The sequence below is a fragment of the Aquarana catesbeiana genome, linkage group LG13, assembly GCF_042186555.1.
Source record: "Aquarana catesbeiana isolate 2022-GZ linkage group LG13, ASM4218655v1, whole genome shotgun sequence".
Classification (NCBI taxonomy): Eukaryota; Metazoa; Chordata; class Amphibia; order Anura; family Ranidae; genus Aquarana; species Aquarana catesbeiana.
The window spans coordinates 147358983-147375048 of record NC_133336.1 but is presented as its reverse complement, the minus strand read 5'-3'; the positions used below and the strand labels follow the sequence as shown (position 1 = coordinate 147375048).

The 16066-nt window shown below is 46.6% G+C and overlaps 1 protein-coding gene across 4 annotated transcripts in view; it reads left to right on the top strand.

Moving 5' to 3' along the window:
- Positions 1 to 1019: 1019 nt before the first annotated feature.
- Positions 1020 to 16066, top strand: part of NUSAP1 (nucleolar and spindle associated protein 1) — a 609977-nt gene continuing 594930 nt past the window's right edge. Inside the window, exon 1 of one of the 4 annotated variants that reach the window (XM_073608869.1) lies at positions 1020 to 1322. In XM_073608869.1, the coding sequence (XP_073464970.1) occupies positions 1230 to 1322 (93 nt within the window). In that variant the 5' untranslated portion in view covers positions 1020 to 1229. The remainder of the gene's footprint in view (positions 1323 to 16066) is intronic. The other 3 variants (XM_073608871.1, XM_073608868.1, XM_073608870.1) reach the window with 3 other exon arrangements.

The window sequence follows — 16066 nt, the reverse complement described above, 5'->3', positions numbered from 1 at the left end:
ACCGAACAACGCTGATTTTACAATTCAACATCAAACCAGTCATACGGATGTCCAACTACTGTATTTCACTATATAAGCTCCGTTTGGTGGTAAAAGAGAAGTGTGAAATGCCAGACTCCGGTGGGTGTAACAAGATGGCCGCTTGCCACCTTCTCACGGTATACTTACTGTGGACGAGTGCTGGGTGTAGCAAGATGGCGGCGACGAAACGTCACTTTGGTTCAAAATCTTACACAGGTCGCCTAATCTGATGAAACGCCGGTGTTCTGCCAAGAACTGTCCTCCTATCATATAGTGTCCGCCCCATACTGCGCAGGCGCAGCGCCTGCGCAGTACGGAGGAGAAGGAGATGACGAAAATGCCCGAAGTTGATCAGCTGACCATCAGCTGTACACGGCGCTCGGGCACTTGTTAGTGATGGCTTTGCAAGAGGGCCCTTCGCGGGCTCGCTTCGGGCATAGCCTCGCTGCGCTCGGCAACTATTTATTCTTACTCTATGTCCACTTGGATAGCAGGGAATGAACCTGGACACAGGGTAAGAATAAAAGCGCAGGCGCCGTTTACAGCTGACGATCAGCTGTTGAACTTCGGAGACTTTCGACGTCTCGTTTGTCCTCCGTACTGCGCCTGCGTAGTACAGGGCGGACACTTTTGGATAGGGGACTGTATTCGACAAGACACCGGCTATTTTAAGCCAAGCGGATGCGGCACACCCAGTAAGTCTGCTGCTGCATAAGGTCAGTGTACGCCATAGCACGAAAAAAAAAAAACCGTTGACTCACAAGTACAACTCTATCTCTCCAAAATGCTCCTCAACAAAAACAAAGTCTACCATACTCAAAGCGTTCTCTTTAACCGATTCCTCTTTGCAAGCCTTTAAAATAAACGCCGAACGCCTGGGGACCACCCGAAGTGGGCGTTAATAGGTGGGAGAAGATGCTCCTGGTTTACAAGCTGATTGGCTGTTACTGCTGTATCTCACTCTGTCCTTATTCAATAGTAAACGAGAGAGAATGACTCCTGGGGAATAGGCGTTATTTTGTCCGCAGAAGATACTGCTGGCTTACTAGCAGATTGGCTGTTTTGCTGCATCTCACGCCGTCCCTATCCAGTAGCAAACGAGAGCGAATGACTTTGAAAGGAAGCCGTTAGCGAAAAGCGCGCGTGGTTTGTGTATATATTGACATCTGACTGCGGTTTCTGTTGTCGGCTCAGGTGTGTGTATAGCCATGGAGGTGTCATCCGTACTAAAGCTAGATAGTTTGAAGTATGCGGAATTACAAAAGCTAGCAAAGCAAGCTGGACTTAAAGCTAATTTGAAGGTGAGAAAAATCGTATACATAATGTTAATTGCTTACGTTGTCAATTGTTGGTATAGTTCAGAGCGGGCGTGCTGTCATAGTAAAGTTTGAGCATAGACGAAAGACTGGTTGTCATGGGCAACACATGTTTTCGTTTTCTCTGTGGTGGTGTGTTTTAGCTCTATCTGTTGAATTGCGTATATTTTTGTTTCACCTTTAATTTATCTGTACTTGGATTAATATAACAAGCTTATGTTGGTGGCATAGGTAAACATGGTAACTATTGGTCATGGTTCTGTGTACTTACCGGTGTCTTGCTGAGAAAGTTCCCTCAGCGGATAAGTTTCCCCCCCCTGTACTGTGCAGGCGCAGCGCGAACTACTGTCAGCCGCTGGAGATAGCCGAAGCTCAAACTTTTCAATCAGCTGTACACGGCGCCTGCGCCCTGGGTCCAGGTTCCTTCCCCACCATCTAAGTGAACCTAGAGGGGGAATCAAAAAGAGCCGAGCGAAGCGAGGCCGTGCCCGAAGCGTGGCGAGTGGCCCTCTTAAAGACGCCGTGTACAGCTGTTTTTCAGCTATTCTACTTTGGCTATTTCTGCCGGATCCTACTGCGCAGGCGCAGCGCCTGCGCAGTAGAGGGGGGTCCTTATCCGCTGAGCGGAACTTTCACAGCAGAACACTGGCAACCAAGGCCCCTTTGCACACAGATGCTTAAAAATGCCTCATTTCAGGCTTTGTGTGGTTTTTTTTTTTTTTTTTTTTTTTCTGAATTTAATGTAGCCCATTGTTTTTAACCCCTAAAACAAATGTTATCTTTTCACATGTGCTAGTAAAACTGTACATATTGTCACAACTACTTTGTCCAGGTAAATTATACCTTCTTTCTATTCTGTCAAAATTGGGCTTTCTTTTAGTAGTAAATGGGTGTGTGTGTGTATCTATTTATCACTAACTCTCGGTGGAGCTGCTGGTTTAAGCGGGCTTATTACCTTCACTCTCCTTCCCTCTGTTTTACCGGGTCTAGGGGTTCCGTTGAGTTTACCTCTGGACGATACACGCACCAACACTTGAATATGTTTTCAATGCTTTATTAAACGATTTACTAAGGAAATAGCAGGAAAGAGGCAGAAGGGAAACTGCAGAAGAAACTCAAATATCTTCTCATAAGGTTCTTGACGAATGTCCTGGTATGATTTGAATATTATAATAGAATGCGCTTCCCTTGTGGGACACACTCCTTGCTCGCCTGGATAGGCCTCTCTCACTTGCCTAGCAGCCAGTACGTAGCACAAACAAAAGTCTTTGCCACAGACTTGTTTGGGGATAAACCGGTACGATCCTCTGCCACAGGATGTATTGGTTTTCTGCAATGAACATCAGTCACAGTGCTTGAACCTTTAAGCCAACCTGGCAACACTATGCTGTATAGTTTACTTTTAGGATACGTCCTCCAACCGAGTCACCAGGCCCCTCTGCAGACCAGCACGCTGCATGATCCTTCCATGACGGGTCCTCCCCTGGGATCTCCTTGGTCGTCCAGCTTCCTCCCTTTGGACAGACAGCTCAGGACCATTCCTCGGCTGCTGCGGTAGGCCCCAGACAAGCTTCTGGGCCCACCCCTGCGCCGCAGCGGCGTGGGCCTCCGGAACGGAGGACCACGAGATTGCTTCTCTAACGCATACCTGTCGGCCAGGAGGGCCAGCAGGTGGCTGTAAAACGAACCCCACAATATGGCGTCTGTCCCATAAATACCCCCGCCCAGAATGCAACTCGGAGGACCACCTCCACCGAGTTGTCTCCGGGACAGAAGAGCATCGATACGATTTGACACGTTGCCTTTCCAATACTGACCAGTAACAACAGCGACACCCACCGGTCAGTCTGGAAACACACACAACATCAGCCAAGCTGGAACAGAGGCAAACTTAATCTAACGAACAAGTTACTAAATTTACCTAACATATGGTAAATCGCAAATCTACCAGCGCTATATATATATATATATATTCACACTGGGGCCGCCGAGCGTTTAGCTCGTTAATGCGTTGCTTTTCAGCCGCTAGCTGGGCACTTTTAACACGTGCTAGCGGCCCAAAGAAGGGGTTAAAAGCGCCCATGTTGCAGCGCTTTTCAGGCGCTTCGTCACACTGATTGTCCTCTGTCTGACTGCCTTGTGTGTAATAGGAGGGCCTACTGCTAGGGGGACACTGACCTCCCTACTAGGGATGCACCGAATGGGTTTTTTGGTGCAGAAACCGATACCGAAAATAAATCTTCCTTGATCCTGAAAACCGAAACAACACCAATACCGAAAGTGACTGTTTTTAAAAATATTTTTATACAGGAGATGGTCAGATACTGCAGACATGATACAAGAGATCAATGCAACCTCACCAGTGCCCGTCAGATGCAGCCAGTGAAGGGAGAGGAGAGCCTGCGCCGGGAACATCACAGCTTTCATTTCAATAGCTGTGTGTTCCCCCCTGCGCGTCGTCACATACAGCTGCTCCCCCTTGTCCGGGCACTTTGATAGACAGATCACCTCTCTAGGGCTGAAACAATTAATCGGCAACGAATCGATTATGAAATTAGTAGATTACTATTTTCATAATCGATTAATCGGCCAGTAACATAATGGGGTTAAAAAAAGAAAAACTAAAATGAGCACTTTATAGTACAAAAAGAGCGAATAATTGCTACTGTAAATATTACTTTCACAGTTCTACACTAAAAAAAAAAACCCCTTACAGTAGTTATCTGCGCCTGCAGAAAAGCATGTCGTTTTTGCAGCAATTTGTGTTTTTTAGTCTGCCCAACAACAAATTGGCCAAAAAAAATACAAAAACGCAAATCACAGCAAAATCACGTGCACAAAAATCAAAACGCACAGCAAAAAAGCATTGCAGAAACAGATGAAAAGCAAACTGCACAGGTGTGTACTGAGCCTTATGCTGGCCACACGGATCAATTTTCAGATGAGAATATTCAGACGAGAAATCTTTGTACATTCACTGAACGAAAGAACGAACGTTCTTAAAATGACTTTTCCTTCAAAAAAAAAAAAAAAAAAAAAAAGACTTTGTTTTTAATAAAAAAAAAAAAAAAAATTTGATCACTAAGTGATATTTACCAGATTCACCCTTTAATAGTGTATATACAGTATATCTCCTAATAGTATATACAGTGTATCTCTTCTGTCTGTTATGCTCAGAGTGGATTCGATATTTTGCTCCCTAACCATATAGTTGGTTATTTATATTTACCACTGCATAGAGATAATTAAGAATAAATTACCTTTTTTAGTTAATGTGTAAGTTTTTTTTAAAAATTATACACCACACTTTTTTTTAAGGTTCTTAACCGAATAATCGATCAAAACAATAATCGTCCAACTAATCGATTATGAAAATAATAGTTGCAGCCCTACACCCGTCCCATTGGACGGGTGATCTGTTAGTCAAAGTGCCCGGACAAGGGGGAGGGGCTGTATGTGACGGCGCGCAGCGGGGAACACACAGCTATTGAAATGAAAGCTGTGATGTTCCCGGCGCTGAAATCAAACAGGCGGCGGCTCTCCTCTCTTCAATATAGGAAGCCCCCCTGATAGATGTCACCGGGGGCGGAGCCCTGCCCAGGCCCCACCCCTTTTGGTGTTGGCAAAAATTCTCTTTCGGCTTTTTGGCGAAAGGGCCATTTTTGGCCGATATGTTTCGGTGGCCGAAATTTTGGTGCATTCCTACTCCCTACACAGCTGTCTGCATATTGACTGGGGATGACTATGCCACACTGTGAAGGCACTTTACTCAAGGAACCAATGCATCTGTATTGTGCGTGTGTGGGCCCCCCCACCTGTATACTGTACACCCCTCAACACACACATGTATATTGTGCACGCACACACACACACACACACACACACACACACACACACACCTGCCTCTCTTGACATCATTCCAGCACACCGTCTCCTTCCATGTCTGCCTCGCAGGCATTTGCCAACCATCTTCCACACACATAAAAATATGGGTAGTAATTGTGATGCGTTGCAGAATTGAATCGTTGACATAATTGCAATTGAATCGTGAGACCAGTGAAGATGCGCACCCCTAGGCTGGATGCCCAGTTTTTCGCTTGCAGCATCCTAAGAAGCCACTCTTGAATGCACGTATGGGCTCTCTCCGTACAAGCCCATAGTCTAGGATGGCAAGGCATTCCTCTGCTCCAAGCTAACAGACTGATTTAGGCCCCTTTCACACTTATACGACTTCAAAGTCGCACGATTTTACCGCGATTTGGGAGCAGTAGTACTTTGCCACGTTTTTGGCATTAACAAATGAAAACATGCAGTAATTGGTATGAATCATAAGGGGGAACTCCATGCCATGTTTTAAATGAAAAAACCGGCGTGGGTTCCCCCCCCCCCCGGGCATACCAGGCCCTTAGGTCTGGTATGGATTGTAAGGGGAACCCTCTACGCCGAAAAATCGGCGTGGGGGTCCCCCCAAAATCCATACCAGACCCTTATCTGAGCACGCAGCCCGGCCGGTCAGGAATGGGGGTGGGGACGAGCTAGCGGCCCCACCCCCTCCTGGACCGTACCAGGCCGCATGCCCTCAACATGGGGGGTGGGTGCTTTGGGGCATGGGGGGCGCAGTGCGGCCCCCCCCACCCCAAAGCACCTTGTCCCCATGTTGATGAGGACAAGGGCCTCTTCCCGACAACCCTGGTCGTTGGTTGTCGGGGTCTGCGGGCGGGGGGCTTATCGGAATCTGGGAGCCCCCTTTAATAAGGGGGCCCCCAGATCCCGGCCCCCCACCCTATGTGAATGAGTATGGGGTACATGGTACCCCTACCCATTCACCTAGGGAAAAAAGCGTCAAACACAGTACACAGGTTTTTAAAATAATTTATTAGGCAGCTCCGGGATCTTCTTCCGACTTCGGGGGTCCGCTTCCGACTTCGGGGGTCTCTCCGCCGTCTCCTCCCGGTGTCCGCATCTTCTGCCGGCTCCTCCGCTATCTTCTGCAGCTCAATTGCTAGTGGTGGTCCGGACTTCTGCCTTCTTCTTTTCTTCCAGAGATGTTGACACGACGCTCTCTCCAGCCAGAATGGTCTCTGTGCGCTCCGCAAGGGACTTATATAGGCGGTGACCCCGCCCCCTTATGCCGTCACAGTCCCTGGGCATGCTGGGTCTGTGACGTTTTAGGAGGCGTGGTCACCGGGTGATGACCACGCCCCCTTATGAGACCCCCGAAGTCGGAAGCGGACCCCCGAAGTCGGAAGAAGATCCCGGAGCTGCCTAATAAATTATTTTAAAAACCTGTGTACTGTGTTTTTTATTGACGCTTTTTTCCCTAGGTGAATGGGTAGGGGTACCATGTACCCCATACTCATTCACATAGGGTGGGGGGCCGGGATCTGGTGACCCCGACAACCAACGGCCAGGGTTGTCGGGAAGAGGCCCTTGTCCTCATCATCATGGGGACAAGGTGCTTTGGGGTGGGGGGGCCGCACTGCGCCCCCCATGCCCCAAAGCACCCACCCCCCATGTTGAGGGCATGCGGCCTGGTACGGTCCAGGAGGGGGTGGGGCCGCTAGCTCGTCCCCACCCCCATTCCTGACCGGCCGGGCTGTGTGCTCGGATAAGGGTCTGGTATGGATTTTGGGGGGACCCCCACGCCGATTTTTCGGCGTAGGGGGTTCCCCTTACAATCCATACCAGACCTAAGGGCCTGGTATGCCCCGGGGGGGGGGGAACCCACGCCGGCTTTTTCATTTTTAAAACTTGGCGCGGCGTTCCCCCTCTGGATTAATACCAGACAGCTGTCAGCACTGCCTGTCGCTCATCGGGAAAGGAAAGAAAAGTTTTCCTTTCCCGAATAGCGAGGCCAGGCTTGTGCTTACAAAGTCGTACTGAAGTCGTGTCTATATTATTCAGGCACGACTTGCATGCTACTTCAGGGTTTAACATTGAGGTCTATGGAGTACAACTCGCATAGAAGTTGGACCAAAGTAGTGCAGGGACTACTTTCAAGTCGGCACGACTTAAAGTCGTGCTAATATGAATGGTAGTCATTGAAAATCATGGAGAATGACTTGTCATACGATTTTGCAGTACAAAATCGTGGGACAAGTCGTATAAGTGTGAAAGGGGCCTAAGACTGTAAAGTCTACTGTTGGGTCTTTCCTATAAGAGTCAGAATTTCAAGGAAGCAGCAATGAGAGAGCAAGAGCCAGCAGCATTAAAGTGGATGTAAACCCCAAATATTTTTTTTTTTTGTCATAATGTAGAGTATAAGATTTCCTATCATTTGAGCTCAGTCTTGCCACAAAGAGTTAATCCAGCTCTGAGCAATCTTTTTTATTGTTCAGTGAGATAAAACTTGACAAACAGAGACATTTTTTTGTCAACTCCTCCCCCTTGTTGTGAGTGACAGGCGATTTACATATCTTGTGCACTAGCCTAAGACATGCATTATTTTTTAATTCCCACCCCCACTCCTTTCTTCAGCAGCTCTGTATGGATTGCCTGTTCCACACCTCAGCATGATTTGGCATGCTAAAGTCGTGGTTACTTTCGTGTCTTTTCAGAAGCAGAAGTTCAGTGTAAGAAACACACAGGAGAAAATGCATATTGACAAGGGGAGTGTAGAGGTGGGCGGGGGAGTCTACTGACATCATGACTCCACCCACCGAGCTCCAGACAACAGACTCACCCACAGAAATTGCAGTTTTTCAGGCCTCATAACAGACAGAGGGGAGACATTTGACAGGTAAAGATACATGCAGGAGGCATGTATATCCTTATAGATAACCCCTATGGCAGTAGTTTAGACAGGATGACATTGGGTTTACATCCACTTTAATACTGTAAACTGCAAGTGTTTGGGGTTAAAACTTGTTAAAATAGTTTTAAATTCTTGGAGCTTGGCTTTAAAGAGAACTATGGATAATGTTTTGTTGGCCATATTTCTCTTGTGGGTCACAAGGAGTGCAGTTATTCTTAGTGGTGCACCGAAATTTCAGCCGCCAAAAATTATCGGCCGAAAGGAAAAATAATGGAGCGCCTAAAAGGGGGCAGGCTCTGCCCCGGGTGCCACCCTTTGGGGTGTCATCCTGGTGCACCCCAGTCCTTCTGTTCTCCCTCCTCCTCACGCAGAACGGTGAACTCTGTGTGTCACAGAGTTAAATTGTCCGGGCGGCAGCAGTAACAATGTCCTGCCTCTTGTGATAGATGGCACACTGATCCAATGGCGGGACACTGAATCAGTGTGACGTGATCACAGGAGGCGGGAAATTCACATCCAGCTCTGTGACACATGGAGATAGCCGCTCTGATCCGGGCACTGGTGAGGCTGCATTGATCTCTTTTATCATGTCTGCAGTCTCTGACCATCTCATGTATCATGTCTGCAGTCTCTGACCATCTCATGTATCATGTCTAGAGGTGCAGCCAATGGAAATTTTGCTCATACTATTAGCAGTGTGTTTAACCACTTCAAGACCGCCGCACGACTATATACGTCCAAACTTTGAACGGGGATATCGTTGTTATGGCAGCAGCTAGCTGCCATAACCCCGGTATCCCCGTTTTCGTGTGGCGGCCGTTTTTCAGATAAAAGTGGTCCCTGCGGCGGATTCACCGTGAAATCACTTTTATCGGTGGCGGGAGAGGGGCCCCCTCCCGCCGCGATCTGGTGCCCTCCGCCGCTTACCGGAGGAGATCGCGTCCTGTCCTGTGGTGTGTCTGGAGACAAGTGAGGCCAAGATGGCGCTCGTCTCCAATACACTGCTGGGCGGAAGCGACGTCAATACGTCACTTCCGTCCACGCCTCTTAACCGGTTCAATACAGGGCATTTTCATCCCCTTCGTTCCCTGGCCAATTTTTAGTTTTCAGCGCTGTCGCACTTTAAACGACAATTGCGCGGTCGTGCAACATTGTACCCAAAAAAAATTTACGTCCTTTTTTTCCCCACAAATAGAGCTTTCTTTTGGTGGTATTTGATCGCCTCCTGCGGTTTTTATTTTTTGCGCTATAAACAAAAGAAGAGCGACAATTTTGAAAAAAACACAATATTTTTAACTTTTTGCTATAATAAATATCCCAATAATTTTTTTTTTTTTTTTTTTTTAATAAATCTAATTTTGTCCTCAGTTTCGGCCGATACGTATTCTTCTACATATTTTTGGTAAAAAAGAAATCGCAATAAGCGTATATTGATTGGTTTGCGCAAAAGTTATAGCGTCTACAAAATACGGGATAGATTTATGGCATTTTAAAAAAAAAAAAAAAAAAAAAAAAAAAAAAAATTTATTTATTTTTTTTTTTTTTAGCGGTGATCACGATTTTTTTTTTTTTTTCCGTGACTGCGACATTATGGCGGACACATCGGACACTTTTGACACATTTTTGGGACCATTCACACAGTGATCAATGCTATAAAATTGCATTGATTACTGTGTAAATGTGACAGGCAGTGAAGGGGTTAACCACTAGGGGGCGGGGAGGGGTTAATATGTTTCCTAGGGAATGCTTCTAACTGTAGGGGGAGGGGACGTACAAGGGGAGTAGACCGATCAGTGTTCCTCTGTTCTGGGAACACAGATCGCTCTCCTCTCACCTGACAGGCTGTGGATCTGTGTGTTACACACACAGATCCACAGTCCGGCCTGGTTAACGGGCAATCGCGTGTGCCCGGCGGACATCGCGGCCGCCGGGCACACGCACCGGGTCCCGAGCAACGCGGCGTGCGCGCGCCCCCTAGACGGCCGGGAATCCCAGGACGTCATATGACGTCCACCCAGGATGGGAGATCCTATCCCAGGACGTCATATGACTATATGTGGGTGGGGAAGTGGTTAAAGGCACATTTTTTTTTTTTTTCAAATGTCATTTTTCTAAATGGGTTTTTTTTTTTTTTTTTTTATTTCATTTTAGTGTAAATATGAGATCTGAGGTCTTTTTGACCCCAGATCTCATATTTAAGAGGTCCTGCCTCTGATGTTTACATTTTTTTTTTTTTATTTTTTTATTTTTTTTTTTTTTTTTAACTGTGTAAAAATTTTGTAAAAAAAAAAAAAAAAAAAAAAAATTTTAAACCCCCCCCTGTCCTGACGAGCTTGCGCGCAGAAGCGAACGCATACGCGAGTAGCGCCCGCATATGAAAACGGTGGTCAAACCACACATGTGAGGTATCGCCGCGACCGGTAGAGCGAGAGCAATAATTCTAGCCCTAGACCTCCACTGTACCGCAAAATATGCAACCTGTAGAATTTTTTTTCAACGTCGCCTATGGAGATTTTTGAGGGTTAAAGTTTGACGCCATTCCATGAGCGGGCACAATTTTCAAGCGTGACATGTTGGGTATCAATTTACTCGGCGTAAAATTATCTTTCACAATATAAAAAAAAATTGGGCTAACTTTACTGTTGTCTTTATATTTTTTTTTTTTTTTTATTCAAAAAAGTGAATTTTTTCCAAAAAAAAAAAAAAAGAAAAGTGCGCTTTTAAGACCGCTGCGTAAATACGGTGCAAAAAAAAGTATTGCAATGACCGCCATTTTATTCTCTAGGGTGTTAGAAGAAAAACCATATATAATGTTTGGGGGTTCTAAGTAATTTTCTAGCAGAAAAACCTGTTTTAAACATGTAAACACCTAAAATCCAAAACGAGGCTGGTCCTTAAGTGGTTAAAAACCCCCGTTAGACTTACCGGTAATGGCATTTCCACAAATCTTCCAGGACAGCTACTTGAGAGATGATTGGCTCCGCCTTCTACAGGATACACAAATCAGACACACTTTAAAAGGCCCCTCCATTTCCCCTGACCCTCAGTTGTATGAAGATCAAGTAAACCTCCACCGAAAGTTAACTTGGAAGAGGAATAACAGAGACGCATTAATACACCACCACCAGGTTAAAAAAGGGGAACCAGTGAAAAAAGAATAGGGTGGGAATATAGATGCTGTCCTAGAAGATTCGTGGAAATACTGTTACCGGTAAATCTAACAGGGGTTTTCCCCCCTCATCTTCCAGGACAGTTACTTGAGGATAAGCAAGATCTCTACCTTAGGGAGGGATGACAGCCTGATGTACTTTCCATACAAAGGAGAGGTCCTGGCTGGAGAGCATCTGGACTCTATAATGCCTGATGAACGCATGAGAGGAGGCCCAGACAGCAGCTTTGGAAATAGCTTCCCATGATGCACCCCTTCTTTCTGCCTAAGATGCATATAGCGACCTAGTAGAGTGAGCCCTAACTCTGGAAGGAGGGGATTGTCTTGAAGATTTGTAGGCCTCACATATATAGCTTCTCTAATCCATCTGGAAATGGAACCTCTGGAAGCTTTGGAACCATTATTGGGACCACTAAAAATAACCAGTAATTGGGAATCTAAATTCACTATTAACGTCCTAAGTAGTGTCATAAAAACCCGAACGTTTCTTCCTCCGGATTTCTTGGGGAGGAACAAAAGCTAGGAAGAACCACTTCCTGGGACCTGTGGAAGTCAGACGGAACTTTGGGCAAGTACAAAGGGTCAGGCTTGATCACTACTGTCTAAAATCCTTAAGAAAGGATCTTTACATGAGAGAGAACCTAAATCGGAGACCCTTCTCCCAGAAGTTATCGCCAGGAAAACCACCTTTAGGGTGAATAATTTTAAAGAGGTGTCACGCAGTGGCTCAAAAGGCGGTCTGGTAAGGGTGTTCAATACCAATGACAAATCCCAGGGAGGAACCTGCTCGACTACTCTGGGTATACGCCTAGCCCTAGCTAGGAGGAATCTCTTAATTAAAGGCTCCTCCGCCAGTCTTTTCTCCATGAACAGAGATAGGACAGCAACTTGAACCCTAAGAGTGCTGACAGCAAGCCCCTTTTCCACTCCCCTCTGTAAAAAGTCCAGAACATAGGGAATGGAAAAAGTCTACCCCAACCCTTTTTTGCCAGGCTACAAAGGTCCTCCAAACTTTGCCATAAATCTTCCTTGAGACTATTCTAGGCAGCCATAAATTGGTCACAATAACCCTAGCTGAACATCCTTTCAATTGTAGGATGCGCCACTCAGCCTCCAAGCCGCCAGACGGTAAATCCAAGGGTTTGGATGTAGCATTGGTCCCTGGTGTAGAAGGTCTCTTCTCTCTGGCAGGGGTCAGGGGGACTCTACTGAGAGTGCTCTCAGTGCGGAGAACCAACTCCTCCTGGGCCACCATGGAGCAATCTGCATCACTTCTGCTTGTTCCTGCACAATCTTTCGGACCACCAGAGGCAATAGCGGAATTGAAGGAAAGGCGTAGGCCAGGGAAAAATTCCACTGGAAAGAGCGCATATGTCCCTAGGGACTTTTCTTCTCTCTCTCTAGGTAAAAATAAGCTGGAAGCTTCCTGTTGTGGGTCGAAGCAAACAGATCCACTTTGGGCATTCCCCACGACTAACTCCCGGAAGATTTCCTGGATCAGCTCCCAACTGCTGGAAGTGACAGTTACTCTGCTAAGATAATCTGCCAGTATATTTGCTGACCCACTGATGTGGACTGCCCTGATTGAGGAGACATTGTCCTCTGCCCAGGAAAGGATCTCCTGACTCAACACTAGCAGGCAGTCTGAGCGAGTACCCCCCTGCTTGTTGAGGTAAGCCACTGTCGTGGCATTGTCCGAAAAAATCAATAGGTTCTTTGCATGAAACCCTGTTTTTCAAAGTGACCAAAGCTTTTCCTACTGCTAAGTTTCCTGTAGTTTGAGGATTGGGCTGCCTCTTCTGGCTGCCAGGCGCCCTGAGCCTGCCAATCCTCTGAGTGCGCCCCTCCCCAACCCCACAAGCTGGTGTCTGATAATCTTTACCGGGAAACGCTGGGCCCAAGCCTTCCCTACCTGCAGATGCTTCATTCGGACCCACCAGGACAGATTGAGAGAATTGTCTCCTGGAAGCCGCACAACCTGGTCCAGAGCAGCCTTTCTGCGATCGCAACAACGCAGAATAAATGCCTGTCGGCTCTGGGATGCAATTGGGCCCAGGGCACTCCTGAAATTTCAGCAATCATCAAGCCCAACAGCTACATTATGACGCAGGGATGCCTGGGGATTGCACCTGAATTTCTGCATGGAAAGGAGGATTTTGGAGATCTTCTCTTCCGGTAAGAAAAGTCTTTGGGCGACTGAGTCTATCAGGTAGCCCAAAAAAAAGACATCTCTGGGAGGGCACCAGAGCAGATTTCTGCAGATTGACTTTCCAACCTAATCTTTGGAAGGTCTGCAGAACTACTTGCAGATCCCGATGCAGGCCCTCTTTGTCCCGGGCAAAGATCAAAAAGTCGTCTAAATAAGGGACGATTTAAATTTTCTGCAAATGGGGAAAAAAGGCCATGATCTCGGCCCTGACCTTTTGTAAAGATTCTCGGGGCTGCCGAAAGACCAAAAGGAAGGGCTCTGAACTGCCAATGACTTAAGCCATTTTCCGAGAGGATCGCAAACCTTAAAAACCTCTGATCCTGGTATATTGGAACGTGGAGGTAAGCATCCTGAAGATCCAGGGTCACCATGAATACCTTGGGCAATAACAGATTCCTATGAGTAAATGCTTTCCGTCCGGAAATGCCTACAAACCAAGAAACTGTTTAGGAGGCTCAGATTGATGACCATCTGAAATCCTCCTGATGCCTTCCTTACCATGAAAACATAGGAAGAAATTCCTTGAATTTTTGATCCTCGAACAAGGGAAATAACCCCTTCTGATTTCCAAAGAGAAATCGGACCTAACATGCCCTGCCGTTTCTCTTGGTCCCTCAGCAGATGAGTGAGAACCTCTGGAGAGGAGGGAGATTGAATTCCAACCTGAAACCCTCTTTTATGACCTTCAGAACAAAAGGATATTCTGTTATTTTAGCCCATTCCTTGCTAAAAATGGTCAGCCTTCCTCCTACCCCTGACCTGGCGTCACAGAGCTTTTTGCCTGGATTGAAGGAGCAAAGGGACCCCTTAAAAGACCTCGTCTTTGCTAAACTACCATTGTTTCTTTGCCTGCTGATCCCCTGGTTTGAAGTTAGCTTTGGCCCGCAAACTACGAAAGGGCCTCTTACTTTGAGGCTTAACCTTCCAAGATGGGAAACGTTTACCCTTTTCCGAGGACCATGCATGTACTTCCTCTAAAGCTGAACCAAACAATAGTTTGCCTTCAAAGGGTATACCGCAGAGTTTGCTGACATTTGGGCACTGATCTAACCGAGTCTTCTGCCGCGTCTGCCAAGAAAGCCACTGATTTGGCAATTGGGGTGAGAGATTCTTTGATCTTTTCTACAGGTGTGTCAGTGGAGAGCAGGTCATGGCTGAAGCCTCCCAGGCCTTACGTAGCAAAGCGTCAGCTTTCCTATCCATCTGGTCCCTAAGAACCCCAGAGTCTTCAAATGAAAGCTCAGATATTTTAGACACTTGAGACATAGGAGCATCCAGTCTTGGACACTTAGAATGTCTCTTCAATGTCAGTCTGAAAGGGAAACCTCCTCTTATGTCCTCTGAGCTGGAACAACTTTTTCTCAGGCTCTTTCCATCCTGACAAGACCATATCTTTAAGTGACTGGTGTACTGGATACACCACCACCCTGGTGTGGAAGGGCCCAACCCAGCTAATTTATCATAAAGGCTTGAAAGGAGGAAACTACTTCCTTCATGGAAACCATCGGTTCCTTTTAGGTTAGAAGCAGACTCAGCCCTTGCCACTGAAGAAATACATGTCTATCATAAGTTTCCTACAGCTATCAGGAAACTTGGATCTACAATTTCCACATTTCCTTTTCACAGGTTTGTCAACCTAGAAAAAAGAAACCATAATAAGAAAGGCATAAAAATTACTCTTTCTAACACATTTTACCCCTGGATATACAATCTCATTACAGCAGAGAAGTACTAACCTTAGGGGTAACACAGGATGCAATTGCAGTCGCTGGATTAGATAGAGCGGTTGCACCATCCTCAGGGGTGTCCTTAACTTCCATGTCCTTCCGCTAACCAGTCACCAGACCAAACAAAAGAAACAAATATAATGGTGTGTACTCCTGGAGGTCTGGAAACGCAAAACTGAGGGTCGGGGGGAAAGGGAGGGGCCTTTTAAATTGTCTGATTTTGTGTTTCCTGTAGAAGGCGGAGTCACTCATCTGTCAAGTAGCTGTCCTGGAAGATGAGGGGGGGAATGAAGTATGGATTTTTTTTAATTTACCCATCTTACTTGCCTAGGTGGATGCTGCATCTGTCCCCCGGCGCATCTACACTGAGAACCGAGCCATAAAACATTGCGATGGCTTGGTTCTCTCAGCTCCTCGATCTGAGAGCTGCTGCTTGTTAGTGAGCAGCTCTCCGCTCTGCCCGCCGCCCCCGCAAGCTCACTGGACCACTGAGCTGTGACTGGGTAAGAGCGGCCATCTCAGGGGCTCACTGGGAGCCTGAGACAGACATCAGTCCAGGCACCTGGCTGATCCAGACTTTATTGTCCTGATGACGAGGTGCCTGGACTGATTCCAGTGACGTCAGCAGAGAGCGAACTTTAGACCGATCTCTACTGAAATATGGGTCACTGGAATGCAAAACTAATTGCACTCCTGTGACTCATCGGAGAAGCTCAGTCAAACGAAATCAGGCTAGACTTCTTTAATTTAAGTAGGAGATTACAGACATGATGGAAGAGATGGTTTGAGACACTGGATTGCATTTTTCTTGACCTTTTTTGCACTAAAGGGGCTAACAATAAATTCATATTAATTTAAAACTATAGTAAT